The 25,093-nt window shown below is 38.0% G+C and overlaps 1 protein-coding gene across 3 annotated transcripts in view; it reads right to left on the bottom strand.

Annotated features, from left to right (window-relative positions):
* CDK14 (cyclin dependent kinase 14) overlaps nucleotides 1–25,093 on the bottom strand; it is a 472,950-nt gene that overhangs the window by 93,307 nt on the left and 354,550 nt on the right. For all 3 annotated transcript variants that reach the window (XM_034760407.1, XM_034760408.1, XM_034760409.1), the window contains one exon: nucleotides 23,461–23,509. In XM_034760407.1, the coding sequence (XP_034616298.1) occupies nucleotides 23,461–23,509 (49 nt within the window). The remainder of the gene's footprint in view (nucleotides 1–23,460; nucleotides 23,510–25,093) is intronic.

Genomic DNA, 25,093 nt, shown 5'->3' with positions numbered 1-25,093 from the left:
TTTTTACAAATATCCTCTTTTAAAGTTCCTCTAGAAATTAGTTAAATTTATCTGATATACATTTCAGATTGTATTCCTTAATACGGGGGGAGGGGGGAGAATTGGATTTTCTGATTGAGTCCTGTATATAGGTGCTATATACTGTAGAAAAGTTTTTTTAAAAAAATCAAAAGAAAAAACTTTTCCATTCCTAAATACACCTCTTTCTATATGGTGATAGGGTGGAATTTCATACAATATGGCTTTGTATCCAAGACATAATAGCATGTTTTGTCTCACAGCAGTTGGGCCATATAGTAACTTGGCATGCAAGATATGGCAAGTCTCAATATTCATGCTTCACTTACTGTCACACTAATCACTTTGGAATGGTTACTGGTCATGGCAGCATACATAATTTCAATAGAAAATGCTGCATACAGCCAAGTACAGTGAAGCCTTTAGCACTGACCATTAAATTATATGAAAGTGCTGGCACAAGCAGCAATGGAAAGATTTTTAAAAAGAGCTAAATTGTGAATATTTACAAAAATACCTGCTCCCTGAAAAATAAAAGCTCCAAGTATACACATCTCCTTAGCACAGCAAAACAAATACCATTTTAGTTTATTTCACTTTAAAGTTATGACTAGGACTAGAATTGAATCTCACTGGATTACAAGAATTTGATTTAATTTCAGAAAACAGGTTTACATTTCTTTCTATTGCAAAGGCAGGTCAGTATTTGGTCAAGCAGAACATGACTAGGATCACTGAAGTTTGGTTTAAGCTTTTGAGGAAAAAAAACAAAAGATTCAGGCATGTGCAGTGAACTTCTGAACTCAGGGTGCTTTGCTTGTTAAATGAAATGAAGAGCGGGGTTTAAATTCACATTAATAATTAAGACGTGGGTATTTAAAACAAACAAAGATTAGTCCTGTCTATACATTTTTGACAGCAAATGAGGTGAATACTTCCCCAAGGTAAACAGATTTTGTTTTGTGTTTACAATTTCCAAATCAAACTGTAATTTGACAGTACAACTCTCATGGCATACTTCTAATTTGTTTCTTTTAAGGCACCTAACTCCCTTAATCCCCTTTGAAAATTCCAAATCTGCCTCCTTTTGAGTATGCAAGGAAATACTATAATTATTACTTCATTACTCATATTGCACTAATGCTGAGAGGCCTCAACTGTTATCAAGGTCTCTTTGTGTGAGGTCCTGTATAAAGATATAGGAAAAGACAGTCATTGCCCCAAACAGCTTGCAATCTAAACAGACAAAGGAGAAAAGATGTATTATACACATTTTAAGGCTGGAGAATTGAGGTACAGAGAGATTAAGGGGGATATTTTCAAAGCATGAAGGGCAGGTAGTGCCAATGCCCATTGAAAGTGCCTTTAAACATCTCTGCCTAAGTGACTCAGAGTCACACAGCAAGTATACGGCAGAGCTGGAACTGAACCAAAAAATCTCCTGAATATCTGCCCAGTGCTTTAACCATGAGACCTACACTCTACAACACTTCTAACCTAAAGCATTGGATATTCTCACCAAAACAAGTTATAAGCAGAAAAACCACCTCATTTTGTTGAGTCTAAAGTTTAAATGTTATAAATGGAATAAATATGAAAGGTAAATGTCCCATAGTGCTGAAGCCTGTATTACACTATAAATCCGAAACGTTACTAAAAAGAGTAAACAATTGTACCAGGATTTTTGCCACAGCACCCAACTAGTGGTTTTAACTCACAGGACTCCTATATAGTAAATGACAGAGACAAAAATGCATTTCCTTCCTTTTCCTTTTAGGCCACTCCTGAGTGCTGATATAAAACGGTGCCAATTTTAGGTGTGATAGTTAATGTTTTCTTTGTCAAGCCATTCAGTCTTCAGTCAAAGATACGCGTATTTGTATTTCTGAGAAGTACAGTGCTTTTTTTGCTACACAAAACATTACAATATTCTATAGCAAGTAGAGCTCTTTCTGTAAAGGCTTATATTTAACAGATTTGAAGTGCAGACAGTCAAAATGACATCTTCATACACAAGAAAACTATTTAAACCTGTACCAACGGTGCAGATTAAGATATATTTAAGATGGATATTATTCAAACAAATTTCTTTCAAATTTATTTGGCTATGTTGTAAACCCTATTGCTGAGCAGTCTAATCTGGGTAAAGTTAAGCAGTTGCATAAGTCTTTGCAGGACTGGGTCCTTAGTAATGCTTTGGCTTTCTTTTCCCAGGAATAGAATTTTCTTACTGGATAAAACATGGCCAAATAAATTTGAAGGGAATGGGTTTGAATGAGAGACAACTGAAATACACATTTTTTTCTAGAATCCTAACACAAGTTGAAGTAGTTCTGTATTTCTGAGCATCTGAGAGACTTCACTAAGAGTACGCGCATGTATAAAGTTAAGCGTGTGCGCCAGTCTTTGTAGGTCAGGGTAAGGCCTAATTTGAGTTACATCAGCATTTACCAAATATTGTAGCCCATTTTGTGCGCTCATTTGCATGCCTAGGGCTCCCATTGACTTCAATGAAACCATTCCTATGCTTCAGAGTATATAATTTTACTGTGTAGATATAAAATACTGGGCCCTTTTAATCCCTACTGTAAATCCGCTAGAGTCAACTGAATCCCATCAGGGATGAATTTAGCCCATTATCATTACTGTGATGAAATCACCATAATGAAGACCAAACTAGTACTGCTCTCCATGTTGGATGCTTTTAACTTTTAATGCCGATAAAAGCATAAAACCTAAATATTGTGACAAACATCTACAACTATTGAAGAAAATATTTTACATCGCCTAGTCAGTCTACCCCAGCCTAGCCTGCTGCCTGTGTAAGATGATATACTCTCCTGAAATAAAGATTTGCAAGGAAAGAAAATAGTATAAATCAAAGACCAAATGAACTCCTCAAGGAGGCATACACTGTAAAAAGAATTGTTAAGGCAGTGCTACCCTCATTGTCTGTTGATTTGTTTTGCCAGATCACAAAATAAAGTGACTCTTTACAAGGTTTCCACTATTTCCATAAAGGTGTATGAAAGAAAAGATTATTGGTTAAAGGTTACAGGTTAGTTAGCTAGGTACCTTTTAACTATACTTGAATAGTCAAGCATCAGTATCCTTGTTTATTAAAGTACTGGAAAGGTGGCTAAATCTTTATCATTAAAATAAAAGCCATGACCAACATCAATGATAATTTTTCCTGTGGTGTCTGTACATTGTTATAAGTGTAAGTATTTGATTTCTTGGTATTGCCACTCATGTAGATGTTCAAGAAGGCGAAAGCCCTATTTAGACAAACCATGTAGGTGAGCTGATTTAGTGCAGTCAAACAAGGTAATAAGTCTGACCTATTTGAACTAATTCTCCCTGAACAGCCATACAGCTGCTGCTAATTGGAGAAAAAGCCAAGATGAATACTGTGTCATGATAAAAAAAAAGGAAATGTGGCAAATGAAAGCACCAACAACAAGAGGGACACAACTACATTACTTATGAAAACATTTGTGCTAATTAGTGTATCTTGTTCAAAATATTCTCGTAGGTATTTTTAAGGCTAAAATCTACTGGCCGATATATATTTGTTAATACCAGTTTCTAAACTTTATGGGAATGTAGAATCAAGACCATAATCTTTTTTCTCCAGTAGCCTGGTTTGAGGATTTAAAAAAAACAACAAAAATATGGAACAGGAGGCTCAGTAATGCTTAGTCCAGAAGATTTAGCACTAGGTGCTGCTGAATGCACCAAATAGCAAGAGTATGAACCATTCTACACACTCAAAACAACTGAGGTCAATAGTGGTTATTAAGCTCAGTTGTAGACAACCAGGTTATAAAATGCCTGTGTGGACATGGCCAGGACACAATCAGGCTAAAACGCATGCTAGGTTTCCACTGGAGCCAATTTCTCATCCTGTATGGCTCTGTCTGCACTAGGCCTGAGCTATAGCTTAGCATGGTGTATACTCAGTATAGCTGCATAATGTTCCTTGCAATGCCTAGGATGAAAGATCTGCCTTGCCTCCTCCTGAATCAATGTCATTTACATTGTTTACTTTCCCATGGGGATGGAAACAGTATAGCTCCTCCCTACAACTGGCTGTCTACTTAAGCTAAAGTATTTTTTAAAACTTGGCTACAACATAGTTAGGACCACTGACCAAACTAGTACGTTATCACCTTGGTCATCCACAGCGTTGTTTAATAATCATTATTGAGAATGAGGAATAAATGGCAGAAAGGACAATCTTCAATACATGGACCATGCGTGAGGAGATCTGCATTTCCTTCTCAGCTCTGCTACAGGACCCAATCCAGGAACACAATTGAACACATGCTTAACTTTAAGCACATGAATATTTCTATTGAGTTCAATAAATCTACATATGCTTAAACGTGAGTATGTTTCTAGGTGCTTTGTTGGACTGGGGCCTTGATCTACCTCTGCATCAATTTCCTCAGCAAAAAAGTGAAGATAGTATGTTCACCTATGGTGCCCTGATGGACTAATTCCTTTAAAGTTTGTACAGCATTGTAAGATCTTCAGATGGACAGCACTACAGAAGTGCAGGCTATTTATTATAAACTTGGCTGATCTGAGCTTTGAACACAGAGCTTAAAGAGAGCCATTTTGCATATGACTGACTTAAACTTGCCTTATTTTTCTTCTTTCTAGGCCCTGACATCCACATCCATTGGCTCTTGCTCTATTTGATGCCATAGAATAAACTACGCTGCGGCTATCACACCTTCCACATAAATCCAGTGCAAACTACTGCCAAGTTATAGACATAATGCTCTTATTTTACAATATTGCACAGTTTATCTACATTAAAAGTCATCAGGTTATATGCCCGTTGGGATATGGAATAAGGCTATGTGAAAGTTAAAAAGCCCAATGCAGTATTGTGTCCTGCATATGATCTTACCAGCATAATGCATGCTGAGGCATCACATGGAGTGAGAGCCATTGAATTTGGTGTTATGAACTAGGAAAAAATAAAAGGAGGTAGCTTTAAATGCAAGTATAGTATATGTCAGATGACCCACTTACTCCCAATGCTATTTAGGACACACACAGTAATTGTAGAATTGCTGATTTTAAAAAAAAATCAATTCAATGAAATTATTTTGAGTGTCTTGTTCTTCTCTTGTTTAAAATTGTGACAAACTGTTTGAACACAGAGATGTAAAAGTATTCATAGGTCAGCTTTAAGGTTCATTTTATATTTCCTTGTTTGTAATTTTCATCAATTTCTTTGAGTAAAAATTTTTCCTGGGAAAAGTATTTCCCAAGAAATTTTAATCATAGCTCCCCTTACCATTTTTCCCCAGAAAGATTTTAGCAATTACTTCTTTTCACCATCAATCAGTTATCTTCTTTCAGCATACCAGTTAGTCCAATATTAAAGATATTCATTATGGTAAACATATAATAGATTACTTACGCCATTACAAAAGATTTCAAAATATGTTAGATTTATAGTTTATTGGAAGGTCTTTCCTTGCGGTAAATGTAATTAATAAAAACTACAACTTGGTGGCTACATTTAATCAGAAGCTTTATATTCCTTTGAAAACCTTTAAAAGGCATGAATCTTCTCATAAGGATAGTGCTTTTAAAAGGTCTTCTTCATGCAGCTCAGCAAGCTGAAAATAAATACAGCTAAAAATAATTACTAAAAAAGCCATAATTTTATAGGCTATTATTTCACCAGAAAAGGGGGGAAATGTCTCTTTAATCCTGAACAAAAACTCTTCAAGGTTTATGTTCTCTATAAACCTTTCACTGGGAATTGAAAATATAAGTTAGTAATGCAATAAATGCCCTAACAAATATATCAGATTTTTCACTTAATGCTTTTTACAGGCTTAAACCAAACTGAGTGAAAGAAAAATCACCTTTTACAGTCTGACTCTTACAGGAAGAATGCCTCTCTGTTATGCTTTTTAAAAGAAGGCATGGTGAATTTATATCAACTTCACTGAATCTTGGGGCATGATAAAAGGAAGAAAATACGCCAGTGCAGTTAACATTCCATAGCATTCTTTCTTCACATATTTATTTCCTCACTGACTGGACATACGCCAGGGGTAACAAGAAAGAGAGAAACAGAGAGAGAGAGAATAAAAAAAAAAAAACCACCACAGGAGTAGCTGAAATAAACCTTTGGCACATCATGCAGTCAAGGCTCTGTAGGTTTCTCTCTCTCTCTCTTAGCACCCTGCATTGTTACTCTCTAAAGGAATCGTAGCAGAAGCAGAGAGAGAGAGCCCCAGAGTATGAGAGATGGAGAACTTTGGGTTTTGAGTTTGTCACTGGGTGCAGCTGCTGGGGTTGCAAACAAAGTTCTCCCTATTAAATGACTGTAAAGGAAAATACAGCTGTCTTTTTGGACCTACTGTCTTTTGAAATCTAAAAGCATCCATGTCCCAGTAAAGAAACATTAGTACTCTCTCATAAATTTCAGCCTTCTTGTCTCATATTTTAACATCTTTCATTTGAAAAGTCTTAATTTCACTACAATGTAAATAAGAACTGGTTTGTTTGTTCAGTACTCCAACAAGAATTTGCTGCAAAGATTTCAGAATGCAGGGAGTGCCCTGAAAAGGGTGACCTCTCTTTAGTCACTGAAGCCAAGACCATTTATCACAGTTAACCTACAGATCTGTCCTGCAGGGACCTCACATCTGTCAAACACTTGGAGACAGCTACTTATCCCCTCCTCCTTTCCCTCCCTAAAATGTCAGACTGGTCTGATTTTTTATTATTGTATGTTTTTCAAACTAATGAAAAAAGTTTTATGGGTATGGCAAGATGAAGCGTGCACTTTGTATTATTTATACAGCCCCTTAAATATGGATAGGGATTTGGAGAGAGAGAATGCCTTCACTCCAGAAAGCTTACAAAGTAAGAAACCAACGCTGTAAGACTTAAGCGTATGCCTAACTTTATGAATGTGAGTCTACTGAACTCAATGAGACTACACACTTGCATAAGTGAAGCATGCAAAATCTTTGCTGAATTGGAGTATAAACTAAGACCCAACAGTGACTTGATGAATTGCAACAATCAATGTGGGAGAAGGAGGGCTAAGAATTACACCGCAAGATTATGTTGATAGATCTTAAGGTATTTCAAGATTATATATGCACTCACATACATACATATATACATATATATACACACACACGCACGCCTCATTCTCCACTATGCCACAAAAATCCGGTTGCAGCTCCTGCATTCTCAGCTACTTGGCCCCATTGGAAGTTAGAGCAGCAAGGGGTTCTCTGCCACACACCCTTCTCCACCGCACCATCCCCCCACCTGTCTGACACACCCTTCTTCCCCCCTTACATTGGTGAATCCTCCTGTGGCATCTTCCAATAGGTTCAAGCTCACTTTGGCTGCAGAAACAGCAAAAAGCAAGCTTGGCAGACTGGAGAATCCAGTCCATAATCTTTAATGATGCTGTTAGTTTGAGAAGATGATTAGGATTTTAATAGGCCTTCTGGAAGTAGTGTGAATCCCAGAAGATATTTGAAGGGGCAAAGCATGAGAGCATGGTAGAGTGGATAAAGGGGACTTTCCCAGATGTAGGCAGCTTTGAGGAAGGAGGGAACAATGGTTATAGTTTAGTGCGTGGCTTGAGCAGAGATGAACGTGGCTTCCCATTGAACTTGGTGGTGTTATAAAGAAGGTGCAGCACTGAATGCCACATTCAAATCTTTGCATTTCCGAAGAGTTTTTATTAGTTACATTTACTTTACTGAGATTTATTTCTCTTTTGCTTAAGCCTTTAAAATATGAGCAGTTTGGAAATGAATAAGTAAAATATCAGTTCTGTATATTTGTTATCATTTAGGACCAATTAATTATTGGGTGGTTGGTGTTTTTACTTGCATCTTATTCATGAGTCAGGGTGAGGACACCAGATGACTCAAAAAAACTGTCTATGACAATCTTCAACTACTTTTGCACATCTCTAACAGTCATCATAATATGAAAGAAGTAGGCAGATCTACGTGGGAAATCAAAGCTGAGTATCTAGACATGTCCCAGTTTTGGCTATTTAAAAAACAACAAAAACGTTATTTATGGCGGTGCCCATTTATGGGCCAGATTTTCAAAAGAGCTGAGCCACCTTTGGAGCAAGACTCTCCAGAAAACCAACAACAAACAAAACAAGCAAACGCACACCTCAGCTCCTATTTAGGCACCAAAATAACTGGACAGATTTTCAAAAGAGATCAGCATGTTGGGTGTGTGATGTTACTTGTAAATCTGTCTGTAAGAGTCACAATGGGAACTTCTGGGTATGGAGCACTTTTGAAAATCTAGTTGCCCAACTGGTAGAAGTTTTTCAAACCATCAAGGAAGTCAGCCCCAGCTGGAAGGACAGACAAGAGGAGAGAGGTTAGGAGAATAAAGGACTGTGAACAGTATACAAATATATATAATTTATAAACAAGTCAACTTGATTCACTGAATGCAGTATGGGCGTTCAAAAGGGGTTGTGTGGATGAGCTCACAGAAGTAGTCCCATGCACTGGAGGCCACAGGGGAGAAGGAATAGAGGTGACTGTGGGAGAAGCTGAGAAGCTTGAGAGCATGGGCAGAACAGAGATGGTGAGAGGCAATTCAAAACCTGACAATGGAGGCTAAGTAGGAAGGGGCAGAATTATGCAGAACTTTGAATGCGGTGATGCAACGCTTAAATGTGATGGGGTAGTAAATGCGGAGCCAGTGTAGGGTCCCAATGAGGAAAGTTACATGATCAGATCAACAGGCAAGGAAGTGGAGTTCAGAGACTGCATTTTGTATGGCTGGAGGGGTGCAATGTGCATGCTTGGGAGGCCAGCGAGGAAAATACTGCAGTAATCAAAGCGAGATCTAGTGAGGGCTTGAATGGGAGATTTGGTGCGGGGATGGAAACAAGAGAATGGATGCTGAGAAGGAAGAAGCTGCAGGATTTAAATGCAACCTGGATGTGTGGGACAAGAAGAGGGCAGAGTTTAAAATAACCCAAGACCGGAGGCCTGAGTGATGGAGGATAGTGATGTTAACAATGATAGAAAAGGAGGAAAATGGGGAAATTCCATTCCACCAAGTAAGAAGTAAGTAAAAAAGTGGGAGTAAGAATGTAGTGTAAGTGCCCATATCTGTTAGCAATTAATTATCCACAAGATACTCAACTTGGTGTGTGTGGGTGGATGTACTGCTCTGTAAACAATGTTTCAGTGTCCATTTCTGCTGCTACCAAAGCATTCCCATTTATACAGCTTGCAGAGTCACTATGGTTAGGGATGATTATTAAAACCATGGCTAGAAGTGGGCTATTACACGGGCACAGATCCCACGTCCAGCAGCATGGCAGTACTGCTAACTCTGCTCTCCCAACAATCGGTTTTACTGGGAAATCACAATGATCAGTGCTCTGCTTACGTCCCACCAACTTCTTTGTTGTTGTTTTCATACCGAAGTGCTAATCTCTCTATTTTAAACAGTTGTAAGGCTACATCATGGTACAAATAAAGGCAGGCTTATAATAACTAACACTGCAAACTGGGAAAAAGGCTTACCCAGTGGCACTATCTGCACTGCCACTATAAAGCTAGGCTGCGTGGTCCAGTGGATGGGCCACTGGACTAGGAGTGAGGAGGCATGGCTTCTACAACCGCTCTACTGCTGGCCTGCTGTGTGACTTTGCGTAGAGCCCGGCAAATCTGCAGATATCCGCTTTATATCCGGGAGCCATGTTTGCGGGTCGCAGATCTGATGCGGATACAAATTTTGTGTCTGCACAGGACTCTAACTTTGGGGATGTCTCAGGCTCTCTGTGCCTTGGTCAGCCATCAGAACTCTTGGGGCAGGGACTCTCTCTCACTGTTTGCTCGCTCTGTGCCTAGCACAACGTGGCCCAAATCTCACTACTGTCATATAAATAATGGTAATACTGGTGTCTCATTCTGCATGCAGGCAGGTTGTGAGAACACTTTGGAAAACACAGGTGCAACTTAACGGCATGGTTGTAAAAAGAGCTGTGCTGCTGTGGAAGACTTCCTGTACTTGCTGGATGGCGAAAGGGCTGCCTTCCCACAATAGATGTCACTAAACAGGAAAACCATCTCCGGGTTATTGATAGTACAAATAAAAGCTTGATCCTGCTTATGGGATCACACACTCCCTGCTGCAAATTTCCATTGATTTGCATTAAAAACTCTCAGCATTCCGCATCAGTATGCTGACAACGTGGGCCTCCTTTGTGGATCATTTTGAATTTAAACAAGTAAGGTAAGAAGTCCTTATTGGAATTCATTAAGTAGGATACTGCAGATTTCTTTGGACTGAAGTTTTCCTATAAAATTCAAAGGTCTTTGAGAGAAGTTTTGGTCTTGTCACAGGATTTTGCAAATGTGTTACACCACAGTCTTATACAGCACTTATTAAACAGCAGAGTAAACCTGAAAATTTGTCTTGATGGACATTTCTGCTCTAACTCTAGTGCTACAGAAACCCCATTTTAAATATTTTTAGCTGCATATATTTCTGATAACACAGAGATCCAGGATGTAAGAATCCTATTTCCTTTTCCAGAATATGCTGCGGGAGTTGGAAACTGTGTACTACTGTGATCAACATATTAGATAAAACAGACAGATCCCAGCAGAACCATGCCCTGTCCCAAGCAGCTGAGCATCCTGGGACCTGTTTTTCAGAACTGTTGAGCACCCACAACTCTAGCTGAAGTCCATGAGGGCTGTGGGTGCTTAGCACTTCATGGGAAAAAAATTAAACATCCTAGGCAAATGGGTTAATAACGGAAAGTGCTGACATTAACATCTGAAGTGTTGTCAACTCTCACAATTTTATCATGAGTTTAATTATATTTGGGGTGAAATCTTAGCCCCACTGAAGACAATGGGAGTTTTGCAATTTAATTCAGTGGGGACCAGGTTTTCACCTTGGATGTTTTTCTTCAAGCCCCAGCTCCTCGAATCAAGTGATTAGATGAAAATCTCAACTTTCATTTTAAAAAAAGTTTCTATTCCTCATGGTTGCAGAATAAAGCTTTAAAATGTGACTTGAGTTGTACCCCAGAGGCTCGAAAATATGGCAAATAACCCCCCCCCAATTATTACTTGTTAAAAATCTCATGGATGTTTAAGCCAACCTTCATGATATTTTGGGGCCTAACTCATGATTTTGGGGTGCTTGGGGCTGGCAATACTGGGGCACTCTCATGAAGTACCACCTCTAATAGAGAAAATATAGCTTTAAGGCTGTGATACAATATAACTAAAGGAGGCGATTCAAAGGGAAGACTGAAATGACAGACCCTTCTTAAGTCATATCATCATGAGAGAGAAGTTTTTACGCTGATCGCCCTAGCTTTTGTCAGCTTGGGCCATGACCTCAACAATAGTTCCAGTCTGATTCTAGGTATCCAAACAAAAGTAAGCACTGGATTTGCAAGAATATTTTAAGGGTGCATTTGTCTGTTTTCATTTAAAAAGTCCAAAGTTGGATTAAAGATTCACATATCGAATCTGAAAAATTAGAAATTTTCTTTATTTTTATTTCAAACCTGCTCGCATACAACAGCAGCCATTATAAAATAAACACAGCTGGCATCTTTATTGGTTTATTCACTGAAGGATTTAACTGGACAAACATCACAAAGATGGAGGCTGATTTCACTGAATTTATGATCAAATATTCTCCAGTGCTAGAACTCTGAAAGATCAATTATTATGAAATGTGAATAATTTAAAGGAAAGTTCTTATTTGGCACTGTTTGTAAATCAAGTCTTGTGGGAGTAAACACTGATGAGGTACTAGCAGACAGTGGATACGTTGTACTATTTATAACTGTTTATAATAATGCAGCAGAACTTTTTGTGAATTAACATTTCTATTCACTTACTGATGATAATGCCATTTATGTATCAATGCTTTGATTGGCAACTCATTAGATAGATATTCCGCTAAAGCATTTTATTCTAAATTTAAATTAGAAATTATTGTGATCAAAGAACAACTTAACTGACCTAGTAACTCCTTTCAAAATTAGACAATTTTTTCCCCTACAAAGGCTTAATTTTTAAGGGAATTTTATGGGCTTTCCATTAAGAGCCAAAGTGAAGTCTATTCTTAAGACCGATACCAGGAGGGATATAATAATTTTAACACAGAATTTATGCCTTAGGATATGGAATTGACTCAATGCCTAAAAGAAAAAGGTCAGTTCCCTTTGGAATCACTTGCCTCTCTGCCCTCCAGCGATAACAGGTGCACCAATGCAACACATAGTCTCTTTATTCACAGTGTATTGCTGAAGATATATAATCTATCCTCCAGTTTTAAGGCAATGGCAAGAATAATTACCTTATGTCTGCCCATTTTGACAACCAGGTCAAGTGGACGCTGAACATACACACCTGGGTTTAGAGCAACTAATCTACCCACAGGCAACATCTCTTCTAAACTTTCAAACTATATCTTTGCACTTTCTAAGAATGATTTGTCTGAAGGCTTCATTTAATCTATTTAGCAAAACTGTTAATCTAATACATGTGTTTTAAAGTTTGAAATAGACCATAGTTTGATATTAATGCTGTGCAAAACAACAAGAACTCTTTTCCCTTGCTTTAAGTAGCATTAATTTATTGCCTTAAGTCCTATGCCACAGGACTCAGAGACCTAGGAAGTTGAGGCTTGAAGGAACAATAGCCAGATATGTGGAGGCAGAAGAAGAAATCTACATTTAATTTTTTTTCTCTTTTGGTATGATTTGCAAAAGATTCTTGGAATATGATCACAAGAGCTTCTGGAATAGAGAGGCTAAATAAGGAAAAAGAGGCAGTTTAAGGGTCATTTCATTTTATTAAAACTGGCAGTTAAAAGAAGACTGAAGAACCCTGACCAAACTATCATAAAGATCAGTTATAAATATTTATCAAAGGCCAAGATGTGCTTTGATGTGGTCAAGCACCCCAAAGCCTTTGATTGTTATGGTGCATGACACCACCTCCAAAAGCTAGCGATTGCCCACAAATCTTTGGCTGACATAACTGCAACATCATGAGGCTTTTCAGACTGACCTCATCCTAGTTACAGAGATGATCATACTTATCTGCAAGGTTGTTTATTAGCTGACTGCACTGACACTACTCCCTTCCAAATTGATATCCACCAGTGAGGTGATAAGTAAAGATGAGAAACAAAGAAACGTGGGAGTTGAAGAAAATTGTTCTAGAATATACTATGATGGGCAAAAGAAAATATAAATCCCATCCCAATGACATCAATAGAGGCTGCTGGATGCTCAGCACTATTGACAATCAGCCTACCCTTTTTCAGGTGGCTAATTTTTGGTAGACATTTTTGAAAATCTTGGCCTTGTTGTCCACACAAAATGAAATCAGACTCTCAATATGACAGCTTTCTAAACCACAGCCCAGCCTGTGCTCATAGGGGGACATGAATTGCTCAAACAAGTGCATCTAAATATGTCTCAAAGAGACAGAATGTTGTAGACAAAGTCATGAAAGGAGAGATTTTAGCCAGTGCAAAAGCCATCCTGGATTTTGCCTTTTAAAAAGAGGAATTAATTAAGAATGTGAGAATAGAGTAATAGGAAAGTTTGGCGCTAGTGACAATGAACTAGAATTCATAAGAGGAAACAATTTCTTAGACAACAAAAATACTCAAATAACAAACTACCAAAAAAAAAGCATTATTTTGGGAAATTAGTATAACACCACCGTATCAGGGGGAAGCATAGAAGAAGGTAGGAACAACTGATGTAGCTTTAAAAGAGACTCTTTACTTCTTTTCTTTACTTTTCAAATATGTTAATCTAGAGTCAATAAGAAAGTAATGAAAAACATTATTAAAGAGCATGTATTGGAAAATTCACAATAGAAAACATTGAATAAATACTAACCAACATATCTGTGTGATATTCACATCAAGGCCTCAAGGAATTACTTAATGGATTCACCAAACTAATGCTAAGTACTTTTCAAAAGTCATGAAGGACTTGATCATAACAGGATTTTGGTAGAAAAGCAAATTCAGAGCCAATCATTTAAAAAAAAAAAAGTGAGGGCAATCTTGGCAATTTTTTGCTGGCAATTCTAATTTCAAACCTTAGTAAAATAAATGGAATCGACATTAAGAGAAAAAAATTGTAAGTGGATGACAATAAATAGATGAAAAACAGAAAAGCAAAACATATTAGACAATTTGATCACTTTTTAAAATGGACTTAAATATTCATGGATCAGCATAATGTAGTAGATGTAATATATCTGGACTTTAAGCATTTGAATCAGTGTCTCACAAAACCTTGCTCTAAAGATAAATTCACATTATCTTGGATATAAGCACTGTCACATGGACTGAAAACTGGCTGACAGGCCATAAACAAAGGGTAATGATAATTGGCCATGTACAGAGTTGGAGGGGAAGCATCCAGCTGTGTGCCACAGGGATTAGTGTTAGCCCCAGTTTTATTTAACATCTTTATCCCTTAGACCAGTTCATTAATAAACAGCACATTAATTCAGTTCACAGATACTAAATTAGGAGGTGTTGCAAATACCAATGAAGACAGAGAATTAATACAAAGGGATTTATAAAAATGAAATTTATGGGAAGAAAACAATATATGGGAAGGATTCAGCATGGAAAACTGCAGACAACCACATCTATGGGTAAATAATCCCAAACCCAGATATTCAGTGGAACGGAGATACTAGGAGAGCATTAATACCCACAGAATCTAGTCCAATAACAGAGAGTGAACTGAAGAAGTGGGGTTTTTTTTTACCCAAGAAAGCTTATGCCCAAATAAATCTGTTAGTCTTTAAGATGCCACTGGACTCCTCGTTGTTTTTGTGGATACAGACTATCACGGCTACCCCCTCTGATACTTGAACTGGATATAAGCATGCAAGGCTATAAGGCAGGGGAAAAAAGCCAGAATGGTTTTGGGTTGTACTTGCAGAGGCATCATAGATGGGACAGGTAGAAGATAGTATTGATACAATTGCATTTAAGTTATTAGTACTAGAAAGTAGTTTTTAAAAAGTGGAGAAATACTTATGGTTAAATGATGACTAAGGAGGTATACCATAGTGGTCTTCATTACCTAAAGTGTGTGAATATCGCATAGGGAAGGAATAGTCAAAGGTAGTGTAAGGGGGTATAACTAGGAATAATAAGATCTAACAGAGCAAAGTGAAATTGTGGTTGAATATCAGGATGTATATATATATATATATACTAAGAGACCTCACTGTCAGATTGTGGAATAATCTCCCAAAAGAAGTGATAAATGTCTCATCACTTGAGACATTTAGAATTAGAACGGAGGAAACCCTCAAAATAAACTTTAAGCTTTGGCACAAGGGATAGATTATAGAATCTAAATTGGTCTTATCAATCACTTATTTCTATATAATATAATTCATAACACCACCACCAAGTATTTATACACTGCTTTCCAACTGTAGATCTCTGATGCTGCTGAGTTGGGCTGTGGATGTAATGGGTCCGATTCTCATTTGCACTCAGGCCCTTTACGCCGGCAGAATGATGTAAAAGGCACCTGACATGGGTGCCTTTTACACTGTCAGAGCAATGTAAAGAGGCCTTAGTCTAGATGAAAATAAGATCCAATCCATTAATTTATGAAAAACGTATGAAACTGAATCGACAAAAATTAGTTAAAGACTGAACAAAAAGTATTTAATGCCAAAATAATGATATAAAAGCCCTTAGGACAAAAATGATGGTTACTTATCTTTTAAACGAAAAAAAAGTGATTTATGTTGTGTCAACACAAGTGCTCCTCCTAGTGTCGACAGCATTTTTCTAATGTTTCCGACATACCCTAAACATTACTACAGGTCATATAAGCACTGTGCATTGAAATGTTAACAGTAAACACCTACAGTAATGTAGCACTGTAAAGTGTGAACTTTAGTGACATCAAGCATAACAGAATTTATTTAAAAAAATACAATTTGCCCTTTTTTGTCATACAGTAAATGATCATCATTCCTTGACTCACACAGTACTAATATCCGGTGTAGGTAATAATACACTTCCAACCACTACACAGGTTATCGATTGTTCCTCATGGACAAGCCCTTTATCAACCAAGAAGTTAAACAGGAGAATTTAATAAATAACTTTTTACTGATTTTTGCAGAAATAAAAAAAACCATGCAAAAGAAGCAAGTCAACAAATGATATCGATAGATTTGCACGTCTCCAATAAAGAACATTTTCCAAAATCTTTTCAAGTTATTTCCCGCCATAGATACCATCATGCTTACGCCCTACTGATAGCTGACAGGACTACCTTGGTAGATTTGCAGAAGGGATATACTTATTTATATAAAGCAGTTTTTTCTTACACATATATTCCATCCCAGGAAAAGCACAATGGATCCTTAGCTCAGATTCAGCTTTAACTCACCGTCACATGGATTGAGCCAATAAATTGGTACCCAAAGAAAGAGACGTTTTACCTGTGATAACAAAATAAACTGCCTATGCTTATATTCTTGAGAGCTTGAATTAAAAAAAAGTGGTGGCTGCAGATTTTAATATGGATGAATATTGCATAATTATGGGGAAAAGCAAAAATAAAAGTCAAGAAGTAATCACATTTTGTCTTTTAAACTAAATAGCCTATTAGGGAATATGTTTTTCTAAAAACCATTTTGAACTGTAAACTGTTAACTATTCAAGTCTGAAAATCCCATATATTCAATATTTGGCTTCTGGATCTTTTTCTGGTCCCTCACCCTTGCTTCTTCAGAAGGTTTTCACTGACTAATGTTTTAAAAATGTGAGAATCTGCCCCTTGAGTCCTACCCTTAAACTTTGTCAGATATAAGTCTGGAAGGCTTCAGCCCCTGCCATTATAAAAGATCTTGTTTGAAGCAGAAATGTCCAGCAGTTGACCTGTGTTGTGAGGCTAAGGTGCCATATAGTAAATTCTATCACATTGGCGAAGTAGTTACATTAATTTTAATATGATAGGAAAGAACAGATGTGCAGGGGACTATCTACATTCTTCCTCATCGCCATAATGTGTGAGCACCTTACAGATCCTTCTTTGAAATATACACAGAGACAATTCACTCTCTCTCCTCATTACCCTGTAAGGGTTTACTGTTGTGGGAAAGCTATTGTAATCTGAAACAGTGAGTTTTATAATGTTTTCTGAAGGCACAGTGCAGACATACCTGAACTGAACAGTGCAGGACCAAAGATAAAACACAGTTCAGATCCCTCTATACTTAAAAAACAAACCATGTTTTAAATGAGTTGAGGAGACTCATCTTGTAACTGGACCCCCAGTAGAGTAACATGTGCAGTGCAGGTGGAAGTTAATATCAGATGGAACTGAAACCGATGTGAATTGGCTGCCAGACTGCCTTAGATGCTTAAAAGCCCCAGCCGAGGAACAGCAGAGCTTAGAGCAATTTTCTAATGCCCATCTTGCATTTTAAGTACCATGTGTATGATTCCATAAGTATCATGTTCTCTATCTCTTTAATGGATACCTTAACCAAAGTACTCATTCACTGTTAATTCTTTGTTTCTCCAAAAGACCTCTCAAAAGTAAAATCGGTCTATTGTTACATCTAGCTTACGAGCTTCAGGGATCTGATTTTTCACATAATAAGCCTGTTGGGTTTATCTTCTCTGCCCTTTGAGTAGTCCAATAACTCTGATATTCTTGGCTCTGGTATGATTTTCATTGGTTCTAGTCAATATTTTAAAATGTAAAATATTTTAAAGTTATTTATTATATATTGCTTTATTTTGAGCAGCTGTTTTCACCTAAACTGGGTTAGGTAGAGAGATATCAAGCTGTGTCAGTCATTGCTCTATCTTTTCTACTCTGGCTTTAAGATTTGTGTCTCTTGTGGCTGGAGTAACTAATATGTGATTGATTACCATCACTCTCAGTATATTTTCTTGCCTCTGTTTTCTGTAAAAGAGCTTGCCTCACACCTGGGGATACCGTGAAAGTTTGTAAGCAGAATACCATTCTCCTTAGTGGACTGTCCTCACTTAAATTCATTGACTGTCATTATTAGGGGTCTACTTAAATCGCCGAGAAATCACACATTTTTAATGGGTTGGTCACATTATAAATAGCAAATTTTGTGGATGTGTTCAGACAGTATATTTATACACAACAAGTATTGTACTGTACTACTGTTACCTTTGTAGTCACCTTGGACAAGGGAGTCTGCTAAATAAATAAAAGTAAATTATAATACTTGTGAAGTTGTACAAGTTTGTTTGCACATGAGAAACTGCCAGCATTTGGTACATGTTTTTTAAAGTACTCGCTTAGTTTTGGATTATCTATTTTTTCTAATAGTATGTTGGCAGCAGTGACAGGCATCCACTAGCTCCATTGTAGCTTCTCCTTTTGCGAAACGACTTTCAGTTGTTCTTTTAAACATCGTGGACATTGTTGCTTGTTTTTTGTTCTGACGGGGGGAGGGATAGCTCAGTGGTTTGAGCATTGGCCTGCTAAACCCAGGGTTGTGAGTTCAATCCTTGAGGGGGCCATTTGGGGATTTAGTGAGGGATTGGTCCTGCTTTGAGCAAGTTGTTGGACTAGATGACCTCCTGAGGTCCCTTCCAACCCTGATATTCTATGACCTGTAGCCTTTGCACATGCTTTTCATTCAATATGCAATTCAGCCTCAAAATGGTGATCGATTGTGTTTTTTTCTGAACAAATCCAGAGTCACATTGCAAGATGAACAAAACAATTTACCACTGTCTGCAAGATTCTCCACACAATCCAAATCTGGATTTTTTTTTTTTTGTTGCTTCGTCAGCCATCCTTTCACTCAACCTGATGACTGTCGCTCTCACTTATCATAAATGTTGACACGCTCTCAATCAATGATCTACTGTAATGACTGTTGTGCTCACTTTAGTATACGTCATGCAACTTGACAGGCACTCTCAATCAACTATCCACTATGACGATTGGAGTGATAGCACATGATATCACAGCTGTTTTTGCATTGTGGTAATCACAGAAGTTTTGCAGCATATTTTATAAATAAAACATATTTTTATTTTGAAGGTTAATTTTGCAAACAATCCCATATTTCATGATTTCTGTGAAATTGCAAATCAAGAAGGCCCCTAATCATTGTATATTTAGATGTAAGCCTTTTTAAAGACGTTTATAAACTCAGGTTTTAACTCCTGTCATCAGCAGCTCATGTATACAAACAAGGAAAGGGGTTGCATTATCCTTAGTCCTGTGCAGTCTGAAAAAGGAAAGTGAAGAGTGAGAAATCTCCTGAGCCATGCACACTCTCAGGCTTTGGGGTCCTGCCACACACAGACTATGAGGAAGCGGTCGGGATGTTACCTTGAGGCTTGGGAACATGGTTCAATTCCCTGCTCTTGGCACAGATTTCCTGCGTGACTTGATAACTCAGCTTAATCTCTCTGTGCCTCATTTCCTCATTGGTAAAATGGGAATAGCGTCACTTCTCTAGCTCACAGGGATTTTGTCAGGCTAACTATGTTAAAGACGGTGAGGGGCTCAGATAGTATAGTAATGGGGGTCATATAAATATTTATGCTAGATAGACTCGAGTGCATCTGTCTGTGTTTGCAAACCCATGGGGTGAGGAGGAAAGGAGTAAGTATGAGGCACCATGGTCCTATTCCTCCCTGACATTGACCAGCAGAGACAGGAGCACTCACTGCAGCTTGTGAACATAGATATTTATGGGTTGCCCAAGCTGTAGATCAAGAGCAGGTCATGCTTTTCTGTCAGTTTAAAGCAGATTTAATATTTAAAAAAATATATAGCTAAGTATTTTAAATAAATCTCCTATTATACATGCTTTAGGAGCTGCCCTAATCCCGTACAGTGGTTCCATAGTATCAGAGCCGAGAAGCTTTCAAAAATATTTCCCAGTTAGGCCCCAATCCTGCAAAGACTTGCAGTCCTAGAATTTAAGGTCCGAAGAGACCACCAGATCATCGAGTCTGACCTCCTGTATATCACAGGCCACCCACACACTACACCCATTAATTTTAAATAACATGAGTAGTTCCATTGAAATTAATGGGACTACTTACATTACTTACAGTTACGCACACATGTAAATCTTTGCAGAATCAGGGCCTCAGACATCCTTTGACACTGATCCTCCAGAGCCATTAAGAGGTTCACAGTAACTAACTATTAACAGTATCAAAACAAATCTGTATATTCAAACTACTCTAAAAAAACCCCAACAGTATAACCTTATTTTCATCTGCTCAGTTTTTAAACACTGGGAGGGTCTAATCCTCATTCTGACTAGCCTGCAAATTTGGTTTAAACAAATCAGCCCATTTTGGTATCATGAATGCAAAAATTACTGAAAAAAAGAAAACAGAATTATTTAAAAAATGCTCTCTTAGATTAGAAAACATGTTCTTCAAAATGTGTTAATAAATAAAGGCATACTTTCTAGGCTGAATCACTCTATGAGGATTTTTAATGTTAATTTTATAGCTGAATTATAAACCCTTGAGAATATGATGTCTATAATGGAAATATTGATACATCCTTAACTACAGCAGTACTATCCAGCAACACTCTAATACTGCACACTAATAGAGATTTACACTAGAAAAGGAGAAAATCCTTTACACATTTCAAATGTAAATGATACATAATTTTGAGAACAAAATATTTCCTATTATATTAGAGCCTGACATATGAAGCACTGAATTCTACTGCAAGCATTGTCATTGCTTTCAGTCTTTCAATCCCCTCATTTATGCTGAAAATTTGCAAATCCTTTATTCATGGAGCATAGAAAACGTGTACATATTTTTGAAGAGGTTCCTTATAAATGAGGAAGCTCTGCTTTTATTTGCATCAGACTGTGATGGAATCATGTTCTGTGTGTCAATTCTCAGACCACCGTTTTATTTTAAACAAACAATATATTCGGTAACAAACAAAACCAACACACAATAAGCTTGAAGAAAATATGTTGCTCACACAGTGTCATGTTTTCAATTCAAATGAAATTATTATTATTTGTATCATGACAGGGTCCAAAGGCCCAAGTATTGATCAGGGCTCCATTGCGTGAGGTACTAGTAAAACAGGCAAGAAGACAAGAGTCCTGCCCCAAAAAACATGCAAGCAAGTTTGTTTTATATATACCCATACTGTGACAAAGTTCCTCCTCTACCTTGGTGGGTCGTGCGCTTATTGGTGGATTTGCTCACTTCACAGATTCACCCTGTGGGTTAGGAAACAGTCCAGAGACCTTCTCCTCTGGTAGAAGCTACAGTCCAGGTCAATTCCTCCTGTGTTTGATCAGGAGTTGGGAGGTTTGGGGGGAACCCGGGCCCACCCTCTACTCCGAGTTCCAGCCCAGGGCCCTGTATACTGCAGCTGTCTAGAGTGCCTCCTGGTACAGTTGCACGACAGCTACAACTCCCTGGGCTACTTCCCCATGGCCTCCTCCCAACACCTTCTTTGTCCTCACCACCGGACCTTCCTCCTGATGTCTGATAATGCTGGTACTTCTCAGTCCTCCAGCAGTACGCCTACTCACTCTCAGCTTCTTGCACACCTCTTGCTCCCAGTTCCTCGCACACACTCCCTCTCCTGTGGCTCCCCCTGGCTTGACAGAGTGAGCCCTTTTATAGCATCAGAGGGGCCTTAATTAGAGTCAGGTGCTTAACTGCCTCACCTGACTCTTAGCAGGTTAATTGGAGTCAGGTGGTCTATTAGCCTGGAGCAGCCCCTGCTCTGGTCACAGGGAACAGAAAACTGCTTATCCAGTGGCCAGTATATCTCCCCCCTTCTACTACTCTGCTCTTCCCAACTGGTCTGGATCTATCACAATACATTCATCCCAGAGTGGGGCTACTACTCTGGGAGTACAACAGTACTATTGCTGTCTGTCTGATACATAGCTACCAACAGTCCCAAAACATGAATTGAGACAGTAGTTACCTGGGAAAGCCTAGGTTTACCCCAGCCAGTGGATGTGATCTTTCTGTGGGCTAAATCATGGCATTACCTCAAACCCCAAGCAAGGGGTGGCACATGTTGTCTCGCACACTGGGGGGTAGGAGAGGGAAGGAGACACAATATCATAGAAATGTAGGAGTGGAAGGGACCTTGATAGGTCATCTAGTCCAGTCTCCTTCATTGAGGCAGGACTAAGGATTATCTACCATTCCTGACAGGTGTTTGTCTAACCTGTTCTTAAAAACCTCCAATGAGGGAGATTCCACAACCTCCCTAGGTAATTTGTTCCAGTGCTTTACCACCCTGACAGTGAGGAACATGGCCACATTGGGTCAGACCAAAGGTCCATCTATCACAGTATGTCAGGTGCCCCAGAGGGAATGAACAGAACAGGCAATCACTAAGTGATCCATCCCTGGCTGCCCACTCCCAGGCTCTGGCAAACTGAAGCTAGGGACACCATCCCTGCCCATCTTGCTAATAGCCATTGATGGACCTATCCTCCATTCATTTTTCTAATTCTTTTTTGAACCCTGTTATAATCCTGGCCTTCACAACATCCCCTGGCAAAGAATTCCACAGGATGACCGTGCGTTGTTTGAAGAAACACTTCCTTTTGTTTGTTTTAAACCTGCTGTCCATTAATTTCATTTGGTGACCCCTAGTTCTTGTGTTATGAGAAGGAGTAAATAACACTTCTTTATTTATTTTCTCTACACCAATCATGATTTTATAGACCTTAATCATATCCCCCCTTAGTCGTCTCTTTTCCAAACTAAAAAGTCCCTGTCTCATTAATCTTTCCTGTATTAATATGTCTAGTAAGGAATCTATTTGCCAAAACCATCTCCAGAATCTTTTTTGCTGTCTGTATTGTTACAGACATATTTGTTGACAGGTATTTTGAAATAAATTACCAAAATAACTGAAACTGCCGTGATTATATTGTGTTATTTTGACAAATAAAATATGCAGAATTTTAAAATAGTGCAGCAACATTTTTAATTTTTTGGTGCAGAATTCCTCCCCTGAGTAAAATATGGTCCGAAGAGCCACATAAGTATTTCTGTTATAGAAATGTACATAGCACACCCAAATGACAAAGATGAAGTCAAATTTTAATCTTTCCATTTGATTCCACACAACATTATTTGGGTTAAATGGTGTCAAATAGTATTTGAGTTGAAGCTGGGGCTTCATTTGAACACTGGTAATGTAAAGAAAGTTGAGAACTGATAAATGCAGGAGTGGGTGATTCTATGTTGCTATGTAATGACAAAGAAGCAAAAAGCATTGTAAATTAGCTATGGTAACGTCACAGCATGAGATAGACCATATGGATAGAAAGTCAAAGAATGCAGAGTAAATTAAAACAAAACAAAACTTACTTATTCCATGCTTGTCTAAGGTTTTTAGAGCTGTACTGTGTAAAGCGTTCTGTAACAAAAAGAAAGACATTCAATTATCTTGTTTAATTATATTAAAAACATGTAAAAGCATTTTAACTAATGACGGTTATCATTTCTCCCATATGGCAAATCTGGGAAAAAGAACAAAGTGAGAAGAAGGGGAAAATAACTTTAAATAATGCACACATTATGAGACTGATTGTCATCTACACAAAAGCCACTTTACATACACTTTAAAGCCATGTTATATTGCCAGAGTGGTTTTCAGTGTAAATAAGAATCAGGCCCTATTTTTCCTTTATCATAAATAACATTCTCCGTAACCTTGCTGTCATGACTCCACATTTCCCATGTAAAAAATCTATAATAATAAGTGAAATGAGCCCAGTTTCATGTTAATGTTGGGGGCAGCTGAGAGCTATGCTGGTCATATGAAAGTCCGCATGCTAAAAGATCCATAAACTTAACCAAAACTCTGCAAATATAGTGTTGGCACGTTTCTTTACCCACACACACAAACTAAGTTTTAGCTGTAAATATTGCCCTGGCTAGTGCAGGGATAAGGAGCAGACCTATTGTCCTATGGTTCCTCTGCAGTAGGACATCTTCTGGCTAGGCCAGGATTTTATGAAGAACATTGGGGCTAGGCATTGTGTTGCTCTTCTGAACCGGAACAAAGTGTGTCCCAGTTAACAACAGACATGCTTGATAAATACCTTCAAATCACAAACTACACCACACTGTAAACATGGGATGCTGTAATAGGCCAACTCTCCTACTGCTGTGTCGTGTTAAGTAGTTTGGATAGAACTGCCCAACATTATGCACTCAATGAGATGCTACCTAGATTTCCGCTAAAACTTTAAAGACCCTTTAAAAGGGGACTTTATTTTCTGCAAGTGCTGCACATAGCACAGGACCATGAAGTTACAGCAATTTTTTTGTACTGAATCGATCACACCATCAGAAACAACAAAATGAAAGCAACCTTGGTTTTCAGGAGCAACTTAAAATTAGTTGAATTGTTCTTTATTTGTATAAGTAACCTTGTCCCATAACTTCTGGCAACTCTGACAACAATGTACATGGTGACAGACAACACAATAGGAAAATCCAACTGTCAATGACAATATTTTTCTTTAAAGTTGCAACAAAATACATGACCAGAATGAGCAGCATGTAATCAATAAAAACAGCTGGGTGGAATTAAAATGCAGCTCACCTCAGCAAAGTAACTTGGTAAAAATGGAACCAGAGGATTTTTTTCAGCATAGTTAGAGCAGTGAAACACTCCTAGTTTAGATGCAGTTATACCAGTATAAAGGTGCCTTATATTGAAATAGCTTATTCTAGTTTAGGAACCAAAATAAGCTATACCAATATAATGCATCTTAATACCAGCATAACTTGTGTCTATACCAACGATTTTACTGGCATAGCTACCTTGAAAAAAAAAAACGCATCCCTAACAAACGTAGTTTTGTCAGTAGAGCTTTTTAAGGCCATGTTATAGACCAACCCAAGGATTAGAAAGTCAAGATGGCTTCTTCTAATTTGTGCATCACCAACAATAAAGATTTTACAAGTGAATCATAGTTAATAATTCTGTAGC

Source organism: Trachemys scripta, chromosome 2, assembly GCF_013100865.1.
Source record: "Trachemys scripta elegans isolate TJP31775 chromosome 2, CAS_Tse_1.0, whole genome shotgun sequence".
NCBI classification, from domain to species: Eukaryota; Metazoa; Chordata; order Testudines; family Emydidae; genus Trachemys; species Trachemys scripta.
This window is presented reverse-complemented; position numbering and strand designations above follow the sequence as displayed.